The 11,262-nt window shown below is 40.5% G+C and overlaps 1 protein-coding gene across 2 annotated transcripts; it reads left to right on the top strand.

Annotated features, from left to right (window-relative positions):
- Window positions 1-2,667: 2,667 nt before the first annotated feature.
- Window positions 2,668-10,702, top strand: ACBD7 (acyl-CoA binding domain containing 7). Of its 2 annotated transcripts, XM_032474030.1 has the most exons (5): window positions 2,668-2,732; window positions 8,025-8,142; window positions 8,248-8,310; window positions 8,822-8,933; window positions 9,166-10,702. In XM_032474030.1, exons 1-4 carry the CDS (start codon window positions 2,721-2,723, stop codon window positions 8,893-8,895), a joined length of 267 nt encoding a protein of 88 aa, XP_032329921.1. In that variant the 5' UTR covers window positions 2,668-2,720; the 3' UTR covers window positions 8,896-8,933; window positions 9,166-10,702. The 2 variants fall into 2 exon arrangements, with proteins under 2 accessions (XP_032329921.1, XP_014420574.1); XM_014565088.2 differs by having other exon boundaries at window positions 8,822-10,702.
- Window positions 10,703-11,262: the final 560 nt, after the last annotated feature.

Below are 11,262 nucleotides of genomic sequence, written 5' to 3'. Positions count from 1 at the left end.
GCAATTTCCCATGGCCCAATCTTCAGTCTTCTTTCCTTTTCTCCTCTACATACGTTCAATTCCTAGGGCCATCCAATCTCAAGGTTTTAGACACCATCTCTATGACCATGAGTCCCTAATTTATGTACCCAGCCCAGATGAAGCTTGGATTTCCAACCGGCTATTTGGCATCTCCACTTGGATATCCAGTATGTCAAACATAGCGTGTCCAGAACTGAACCTCTGACCTTGGCCACCCCACCAAACCTCAGTTACTCAGGCCAAGTATCCAAGCATCTTGGAGTTATCCTGCCTCCTCTTTCTTCCACATCCCATGTAGAATCTACCAGGGACTCCTATTGACTCTACTTTCAGTATATATCCAGAGTCCAAACTACTTCTCACTCCCTCTACTGCTATCACCTGAGTTGCAGACACCCATAAGTTCTTCCCTGGGTTATTACTGTAAGAATCTTGCTTCCAATCTTTTTCTTCGAGGTTATAGCAACAAGAGTGATCCTTTTAAAAAGCAAGTCAGATCATGTCAGTCCTCACTCAAAACCTTTCAATGGTCCTGTTTCACTCCTGCTTATAGCCAAGTGCCTTTGTGCAAGGCCTTCTGTGATCTGGTCTGCATCTCCTATCCTCTGACCTCCTCTCTCACCACTCTGCTCCAGCCACACTGGCTCCTTACTTCACACCTGCCAGGGAAGCTTATTCCTTAGGGCCTTTGTACTGAATGCTGCCTTTGCAAGGGAAGCCCTTCCCCAGGGATCTTCCTGGCCAGCCCCCTCACCTCTTTCAATTTTGACTCAAATGTCATCTTCCTAAGAGACTTAACCCTGATCACTGTATTTATAATATCAAGTCACATCCTCCACTCTACATACACAAGATTCTCCATCCTTTGCTCTGCTCTTTTTGAAAATAGTACCTATCACCTAAAATCTTTAAATAGACTATATAATTTGCTTATTATATGTGTCTATTATTTGTCATCGCCTATCAGAATGTAACACAAGGATAGGGATTTTTGTTTGTCTTGTTGATTGATGTTTCCCAAAAACATGGAAGAGTGCCTGGCTCATTTTGGCACTCAGTAACTATTTGAATGAATGAATGAATGAGTGAGTGAGCGAATAAGGAGGATAGGATGGAATGGAACCAGGAGAGTCACAAAGCGAAAGGGAATGTTCTATTTCTTAAACTGGTGGCATGTTCGTAAATGTGCCCTTTATTTTCAAAATTTTACGTGTATATGTACATAATCAATATTTAATAATACAATAAAAAATAACTTGATGGTTCAACTTGACTCACTCCCTAAGGGTTCCACAAAGCCAAGTTTTCACTAGATGTAATATATTATTAGCACTGAATAGAGGACAAGTTTCCATTGTTTCTTCTTTTTGTGCTCTGAAGACAGGACACCCATGGCTCTGGTATTCAGTCGGGGATGCAACTCAAGAGAAGAACATGTTTTGAAAAGTGTTCTTAAAAGAATATTCTAGACTTAGAGAATAAAACAGAGCACAGTGTGACTTCCCTCTCTTCTGATTTCTCATAATGACTATAATGCCAAAATGTCTCAGTCGCAGATACACAACAACATTGGACCTCACTGCAGTATTTCTCTGATGACACACGGATAAACGGGGCTCTCTCCAGCAGACAGAACATTCACTGTTTTGAAGCTGTCATTTGCTTTTGTGCCTAACAATGCATTTCCCATGGTATGGAAAAAAAAAAAAATCCTGCCCAGTGCATTTTTCTAATACTTGCTTTTTGTTCTTTAGTTGGGAACTCACTGGTTTCACCATGAAAATATTTTTTAGAAGAAAATAAAACACCAAGGGATGTACATGAAAAAGTAACAAATACGTTTTTAAAATAATTTTACGTGAAAGCAAATTAAAATGTTTGAGGGCCTTGAATTGCTTATACGTTGTTGCATTGTTACTGTCAAATCAGTAACTTTCTTAAAATTGACTTTGCCATTTCTTCCAGTCATCTTGCTCCACGAGGCCTTCTATTTAAAATAAAGAATCCTCACCCCATTCTGTGTCTTCAGACTAGGAGAGACATTGAGCTTTCTTCCCCTGGAGAATGGGGTCAAGTTGAATAGGAGAGTAGTCCTGTGCCTTACTCTAATTGAGAACGAGTTCGGGTGGTTGCCCCACGTGTTCAGAATGTTAAGTGGTCTTGCTTTTAGAAAGATGAGATACAAATTACCAGCTTTTACCGTTCCCAATGGGCTGCGCCTAGAGACGGGTCGGAAGATTGAGGTCTGAGTAAATGCTGTCTTCTGTCCAGCTTTCTAGGAATCATACGGAGGACAGAGGTATTTATAAAAAGGAATCCCAAGCGAGGTCCGTGCCTTGGGGAGACCTCTCTGGATTTCCTGCAAACAATCTCTTGAGAAAGAATCGGGGAGCGAGCCAAGGACTGAGGCGAACTCATTTAAATTCCCTGCCTTTCGCCTTGCCAGTTGCAACAGGGCTGGCAGCGGACAACCCTCAGGAGGACCCTAGGGCACCAGCACAGGCGCCGCGGCCAGAGCGGGTGCCACTCACCGCCCAGCCCCGCCCCCCACGGCCAGCGGCCAATGGAAGCCAGCCAGGCCCGGGAGCGCACCCAATGGGAGCCTGTGAGAGGTGGTGCGTTGCTATTAAATAGGCAGAGGGAGGTGGGATCTGGGGAATCCAGCGCCGGGAGTGTGGCCGCAGTTGGTTTCCGCCACCATGTCCCTGCAGGTGAGCCTGGGCTGAGCCGGCTGTGCTGGGTGGGGCGTGCTCCCGGGGAAGGGGAAGGACGAGTGGGGCGTGGAGCCAGTGTGACGGCCCTCTGGTGGCGGGCGTGGACCCCGCGCTTGGAGCAGTTGATGCGGGTGGTCCTCGCCCCACCCCGGGAAACTCCCACCCCGTCGGAGCGCCTCCCTATTGCGGGTAGTCCGCACAGGGGCCACCTGTTGACTGCGCGCTGGGTTCCCTATGGAAACTCTAGTGAACCCGGGGACTGGTTAGATGCAAAGTAGGCACGGGCCCTGGGGAGGGCGGACGCCAGGTTGCCCCGGGAGGACCACGGGGTCCCTGCTCCGCCTGCTCTTTCCTTCTTGGAAAAGGTGGTTGGGTCTCACCCCCGCCCCTTGATCCTTGGTACGATCCAGGGGCTCTCCTAAGTAAGTGCAGAGGTCTGTAAAACCATGATTAAAAATCACCGTTTTTCTGATCTGGGAAGGGGGTGGGGGTGGGGAGTATGTTCAAGCGAGAATTCGGGGGAAAGAGAACAAATGTAAAGTAAAACCATCGAATTCCTTCACTCAGGTGATAACCACGCTAACATAATGGGTCAGTTTCTCATATATTCTAGAAACGTGGATGTACACATACAGATGTGTATGTGCGTGTTTATAACCCACCGAGCCTGCTATTTATATAGTTTTGCTCTTTTTGTGTGTGTGTGTGTATTTTGAACGGTTTCTCATCACTCAATATTCTGAAATATGTTTTTAAATGTCGGGCATTGAATGCATGGCAGGAGGCACCCAGTGTGAGTGTTGCTGCTGACGCTGTGGTCACTGCCACGGCAGAAGTGGGGTCAGGGGGCCTAGTGGTGAAAACATGAATAGGAGAGGGTCTCAGGAGATGCCTTAAGGCAGTTGTTTTGAAGACCCTCCAGCGCAGTTGATGGGGCTGGGAAGAATCACGTGCACACTCCTGGACACAGCTCCCAGAGAAGCAGCTCAACAGAGGCCGAAATTCCTCACCAGAAGCAATGAGCCCAGCTTTACAGCAGCTCAGAAACATCATCAGGCTTTCCCTTGGGCCCAGAATGCTTTGGCCTTAAGTGTAAACAGCTGTGTATTTCAGCCTGTTTCTCACCTATGATAACTTTCAGACCCTTCTAATATCCACTCACATATTCATTCATTCATTCAACAAGGAGGTACTGGGCTCAGATGGGCTCATACCACCTGCCAGCACTCCTCCCTGAATAGCCTAACACTGCCCTGCCCTTAGGAAGCCTGGGGCACAAATGTAGCATTTTAACTTTGTCCTTATTATAGACAAACAAGTGCACATTACAGAAAATTTGGAGAGTATAGAAAGTATTTTTAAAAATTAGAAAACTGACCAATAATCAAAGACAATTAGTACTGACAGTTTTAGTATATTTCTTTCTAGTCTTTATTTTTTCTAAAAGTTGAGCGTATACCAACAATGTTGTATTCTTTGTTAAATCATAAAAAGTATTTTTCATGTCTTGCTTCAGTGCAAGTACTTTTTTTCCAGTTTTTTCTAAAACTAGTTTTTTTTCCCCTAAAAACCCTTACAATAAAAATAATAGCACCTAAACTTTCTTCGGTATTCATTATGTGCCAGGCATTATTTAAAATATTTTATGTATGTTGTTAACTTATATCCTCATAGATAAGTTTTACATGTGGATGGGTAGTGTTACTGTCTCATATTGTCTCATTTTTCAGATGAAGAAACAGACACAGAGACGTTAAGTAACCTGCCCAAGATCACACAGCTCTTAAGTGGTGAAGCTGAGAGTCAAACCAAGGCAGTCTAGCTCCAAAACCTGTGTTCTTAACCATAACATTATAAAGCAGCTGAGAGTTTCCTAGAAAATAACTCAGAAAGATGAGGCAGGGAGTCTGTCCTTCATCTTGGCCACGTGCACCCATGCTTCTGAGACCCCTCCAGGGACTGATCAGGTGGCTGGGCTATATTCAAGGATATTTAGTGTAGAGATCCTGGCCTCTGGCTTACAAGTGATTTTTGTTCATCACCAAACAACTGTTCTAGTTGTGCTCTGCCCTGTCTTTGGCGCTAGATGGAAATTTTATCCAGCAACTCTGCTGAGATCACTGGGGTTCTGATGTTACAGTGGGCTTTCCACTTTCTCTACCAGATCTTTGGATCAAGAGGGAAGTCTGGCTTTAGAGAAACAAATTAGGGGGCAGGGATAGAATGCCTCTTTGAGCATCTCTTGTTTGATACTCAGGCTGCCGACAATTCTTGCTTACTCCTGATTTCAAACAAATAGCACAAGATAAAATACCATTTATTTAAAAAAAATGGAAAAAATTTTATTAAGGAAAATAAACAGCAAAGCTCTCTGTTTCTACTAGGTTTGTTTTTTTTTTTTTTTTAAGATTCCACAGATAAGTGAGATCATACAGTATTTGTCTTTCTCTGACTTATTTCACTTAGCACAATACTCTCAAGGTCTGTCCATGTTGTTACAAGTATCAGGAGCTCCTTTTTAATGGCTGATTAATATTCTGTTATACACACACACACACACACACACACACACACACCCCATATTTTCCATCAGTGGACATTTAGGTAGCTTCCATGTCTTGGCTATTGTAAATAAAGCTGCAGTGAACACGGGCGTGCACATATCTCTTCAAGAAAGCAATTACATTTCCTTTGGATAAATACCTAGAAGTGGGATTGCTGGATCATATGGTAGTTCTTTTTAAAATTTTTTTGAAGAAACTTCATACTGTTCCCCACAGTGGCTACACCAATTTACATTCCGATCATCAGTGTACAAGGATTCCTTTTTCTCCACATCCTCACCAGCGCTTGTTGTTTCTTATTTTTTTGTAATCGCCATTCCAACAGGTGTGAGGTGATATCTCATTGTTGTTTTAACTTACATTTCCCTGATGATTAATGATGTGGGGATTAAAATATAAAGTAAAATATAAAATAAAAGATTAGTGATCTTTTCAGGCCATCTGTATGTCTTCTGTGGAAAAATATCTCTTCAAATCTTCCAGCCATTTTTAAATCATATTGTTTTGTTTTGTTTGTTCTTGAGCCATATGAGTTCTTTATATATTTTGAATATTAGCCCCTTATCAGTTTACAAATATTTTGCAAATATTTTCTGATTTGCAAGTATTTTCTTCCATTCAGTAGGTTGTCTTTTCGTTTTGTTCATGGTTTCCTTGCTGTGCAGAAGCTTTTCTGTTTGATGTAGTCCCACTTGTTTAACTTTGCTTTAGCTGCTTTTGCTTTTGGTGTCAAATCCAAAAACTCGTTGGTAAGATCAATGTCAAGATGCCAACTCCCTCCATCTTTTTCTAGTTGTTTTACAGTTTCAAGTTTTACATTCAAATCTTTAATTCATTTTGAGCTGATTTTTGTATATAGTGTGAGAGGAAGTTCAGTTTCATTGTTTTGCATGTGCTGTCCAGTTTTCCCAGCACCACTTATTATAGAGACTGTTCTTTCCCATTGTACATTCTTGGCCCCTTTGTCATAAACTAATATGCATGGGTTTATTTCTGGGCTCACATTTCTATTCCATTGATCTGTGTGTCTGTTTTTGTGACAGCCATACTGTTTTGTTTGCAACCGCTTGTGATGTTCAAAATCAGGACATGTGATGCTTCCAGCTTTGTTCTTCTTTCTCTAGATTGGTTTGACCTATTCAGGGTCTTCTGTGGCTGCATATACATTTTAGGTTGCTTTTTCTATTTCTGTGAAAAATGCCACTGGAATTTTGATAGGGATTGCATTGAATTTGTAGATGGCTTTGGGTACGATGATCATTTTAACACTATTAATTCTTCCTATCCATGAACATGGAGTGTCTTTCCACTTATTTGTGTCTTCTTCAGTTTTTAAAAGTAGATAAATTGAACATTTTCAATATTAAGAATTTTCTTTGGTCTCCTAGGGCAGTCTAGCAATAGGAATAAAGGCAATAATAAACAAATGGGAACTAATTAAACTTACCAGCTTCTGCACAGCAAAGGAAACCATAAGTAAAACAAAAAGACAACCTACGGAATCGGAGAAAATTTTTGCAAACAATGAAACCAACAAAGGCTTGATCTCCAGAATATATAAGCAGCTCATATGACTTACTAAGTAAAAAAAAACCCAACCCAATCCAAAAATGGGCAGAAGACCTAAACAAGCAATTCTCCAAGGAAGACATACAAATGATCAAAAAGCACATGAAAAAATGCTCAATATCACTAATTATCAGAGAAATGCAAATCAAAACTACAATGAGGTATCACCTCACACCAGTCTGAATGGCCATCATTCAAAAGTCCACAAATGACAAATGCTGGAGAGACTGTGGAGAAAAGGGAACCCTCCTACACTGCTGGTGGGAATGCAGTTTGGTGCAGCCACTGTGGAAAACAGTATGAAGATTCTTCAAAAGACTAGGAATAGACTTACCATTTGACCCAGGAATCCCACTCCTGGGCATATATCCAGACTGAACCCTACTTCAAAATGACACCTGCACCCCAGTGTTCATAGCAGCATTATTTACAATAGCCAAGACTTGGAAACAGCCTAAATGTCCATCAACAGATGACTGGATAAAGAAGAAGTGGTATATTTATACAATGGAATACTATTCAGCCATAAAACCGACAACATAACACCATTTGCAGCAACATGGATGTTCCTGGAGAATGTCATTCTAAGTGAAGTAAGCCAGAAAGAAAGAAAAATACCATATGAAATCGCTCATATGTGTAATCTGAAAAAAAAAAAAAAGAACATAAATACAAAACAGAAACAGACTCATAGACATAGAATACAAACTTGTGGTTGCCAAGGGGACAGGGGTGGGAAGGGGCAGACTGGGATTTCAAAATTTGTAGATACTGACAGGCATATGCAGAATAGATAAACAAGATTATATTGTGTAGCACAGGAAAATATGTACAAGATCTTGCGGTAGCTCACAGTGAAAAAAATGTGACAATAAATACATGTATGTTCATGTATAACTGAAAAATTATGCTGTACACTGGAATTTGATACAACATTGTAAAATGACTATAACTCAATAAAAAAATGTTTAAAAAAATTTTATTTGGTTCTCCATATCTAATACACAGATACACTGTCTATGCAACAGGTAAGGACCAGGGGAAGTGTCCACGAATTAAACTAAGGATAATTCTGGTGGAAACAAAACCTCCCTCCTCTTTAAGTTCCCCCAAAGTCAGCAAGTACACTGGGTGCCTCTTTTTCTTTTTCCATTAGGGTTACTTTGATAAGGCAGCTGACGACGTGAGGAAGCTGAAAACCAGGCCAGACGATGAGGAACTGAAAGTCCTCTACGGGCTCTACAAACAGTCTGTAGTGGGAGACGTGGATATTGGTATTATGCTGTCGTTTAAAAGTAACAATGCACTTTGTTAATGGTGTTTCTAGAAGCATAGGGTAAAAAAGAAACCTGAAGATACATTTATCCTTCTTTTGGCAGAGTGTCCAGGAGTGTTAGATCTAAAAGGCAAGGCTAAATGGGAAGCCTGGAACCTCCAAAAAGGTGCTTAATATTTTTTTAATTGGTGTATAGTCAGTTTACAGTGTTGTGTTAGTCTCTGGTGTACAGCATAGTGATTCAGTTTTATATATATATATGGACACATTCTTTTTCATTATACGTTATTGCAAGTTATTGAATATAGTTCCCCATGCTATACAATAGGACCTTGTTGATTATTTTGTACATAGTGGTTAGTATCTGCTATTTCCAGACTCCCAGTTTATCCCTCCCTTTCTCTTTCCCCTTTGGTAACCATAGTTTGCTTTCTCTGTGAGTCTCTTTCTCTTTTGTGAATAAGTTCCTTTCTGTCATTTTTTGGATTACACATAGGAGTAATAATCATGTGATACTTGTCTTTGCCTGACTTCACTTAGTATGATAATCTCTAGGTCCACCCATGTTGCTGCAAACAGCATTATTTCAAAAGTGGTTAATTTTTAAATAAGTTAAACAAACCTTCCTCATTTCCCAGTACATCAGTCTGTGAAACAGTCTTTTTGTATCTTTCTAGGATTATCGAAGGATGATGCCATGAGTGCCTATATTTCTAAAGCAAAAGAGCTGATAGAAAAATACGGAATCTAGAATTCAGCACATAAGAAAATTTCCCTTTCGGAGCCTTCGTAATGGTATCACGACCTAAGATTTAGGGGAGGGACGTGCCATTAACTCTTTCCATATCATGAGTATTTTTGCTATTAACACGAATTGCAGTTCTTAACTAGAGGTATGCTGAAACTACATATTTAATGAAATTTTACTTGCTAAAACCAGACAAGTTTTAGAAGTTGTTTTACAGAAGTATTGCTCTGGTCGCGTGTGCACAGAAACATTAACATTGGTTGGTTCTTCTAGCTCATCTGTTTTTCTTCAGTGAGCTGTTCTTACTGGTGTGATCAAAGCAGCTGATTAAGAACCAGTAACAAGACTCTTCCTCGTTGCACATGAAGCTTTGAGGTTTCCACTGTCACAGGGCCTTGGCAGTCACGGACATCCCTGGTTCCAGCCCTCTCCCTGTGATGTCTTTACCAGATAACCTGAGGCAAATCACTAGGCTTGCTTAGCCTCATCTGTAGAGTAAGGGGGAAAAAGTCAGTCTCCCAGGGCTGTGAGAATGGAATGAGATAACTGATTATCCTGCCTTCATTTTAAAGCATATCCTGTATAAAGCCTAACAGTAAGCAACAAAGTTTTTAAAAAATAAACTTGCGAGTCTATCTAAAGCCCTTCAAAGAAAGAAAAAAGCCATCATGGGACTATCAACTATTTGTCTTTAAATTTTTACCTTTCTGACAAATAGAAAAATCAAGCTGAAATGTAGAAGCTAGTGATGACGAAGTGTACAGTGACTGTGCTTCTTACATCCAGTCTTATCAGAGTGAAAAATGCAGAGTCTGAAATATCATATTGGACCAGTTCTCAATCTGATGTGCCTGTACACATGGTCTCTGAAAAAAAGGTAATCTCATTTACACGGTCCTAAAATCTATTTGAGATTCCACTAGCTAAAAATCCCTTCGAACAGTGTACCTCTATTCCCTGAATAAGGATTCAGCCTTGGTGTCATATGACCAGAGGGATAGATTAATTTCATATGACTTTTTTAAAAAGTCTGGATGGACTAGATGATTTGCCAGGGAATTATAATGAGTGAAAAAAGTCAACCCCGAAGGGTTACGCACTGTATGATCCCATTTATGTAACATTCTTGAAATGGCAAAATTATACACAAAGAGGATTGAATAGTGATGGCCAGGGAGGAGGAGGATTGGGGGTCAGAGGAGGGGATCCAGTGGTGATGGAATGTTCTGCATTCTGACTGTATCTGTGTCATCTTCGGGCTGTGATATTACACTAGACTTCTGCAAGATGTTGCCTTTAGGGGAAACTTGTTTCTTAGAAACACCTGTGAATCTACAGTTATCTCAAAATAAAAAATTTAATTAAAAACAGGTCTCACTTGATTTCTCACCTGGAAAACTTTAAAAAGTAAAGATGATTCTCATTTCTACTAAGTTTTGCATAAAGACAGTCAGAAGTCTTCCATGATGAAGTCAACACCCACGTCCAACAAAGAGAAGGCATTAGCAGGGATACACCGAGAGCTTGGAAGGTTCCAGGTGTTCCCTCGTGCTCCTCACCTCCAGCCCAGAAGCCTGGCGTTGGCTACGTTGTGAGATTCCCATTTGTGGACTCTCTTAACTGAAAATTGTTTGAATGAATAATCACAAATCCACATTACTTTAGCACCAGAGGGTGCCCCTGGAAATTGTATCCTACCAAAGAATAAAGCACAGCATGTACTCAACTTTTTTTTTTAACATTTAGTTATTTTATTTCTTAGGCAAAGTTATACTGGCAAGTACATCTGTGTGAGGCAATATTTGTATGTTCTTCTTGACCACTGTGGACAGAGTTTTCAACAAAATATGGAGGGAGGGCATAGCTCAGCACTCTACCTGGGTTCACCTCAGTACCTCCATTTAAATAAGTAAATAAACCCAACTACCTCCTCGCAAAAAAAAATTTTAAGTAATTATGAGAGAAACAAAATATAAAACATCACAAAATAGCATACTTTGCAAAAACATGAGACTTTCAAACATTGTCTATCCAAGTGATCATAAGAAATCTCTTGAGAAAACGGAGTATCTGTGAAGCAGTGAAAAAAGCTGCTTCTGCTAACAGCCTTATAAAACCGAGAATATGATATTTTAAAAAGTGCTAGTATGCAAAGAAGATGGCTCAGGCTTTTAGGGAAAGTGATTTCAGTTTAAACCACATGTGGCAGAAATGATGGGTCTGACAGCTCTACCATGTATAGATTTCACGTTTCCGGGTTGTTGATTTTGCACAGTTGAAATTAATGAGATAGTTAAATAGGGTGTATTATTAAAATTCCCTTGTAAAAAACAAGCTCTCTACAGGTTCTTAACAAAGTGACTTTCTTCA

Source organism: Camelus ferus, chromosome 35 (assembly GCF_009834535.1).
Source record: "Camelus ferus isolate YT-003-E chromosome 35, BCGSAC_Cfer_1.0, whole genome shotgun sequence".
Taxonomy (NCBI): Eukaryota; Metazoa; Chordata; class Mammalia; order Artiodactyla; family Camelidae; genus Camelus; species Camelus ferus.
Note: the sequence above shows the minus strand (reverse complement) of the source record. Positions and strands in the feature narration are given on the sequence as shown.

Bases quoted from the DNA above. Each gene is read 5' to 3' on its own strand.
- ACBD7 (XM_032474030.1), top strand. The intron at 8,143-8,247 runs GTATTATGCTGT...TTCTTTTGGCAG, and splicing joins AGTGGGAGACGTGGATATTG to AGTGTCCAGGAGTGTTAGAT. The intron at 8,311-8,821 runs GTGCTTAATATT...GTATCTTTCTAG, and splicing joins AGCCTGGAACCTCCAAAAAG to GATTATCGAAGGATGATGCC.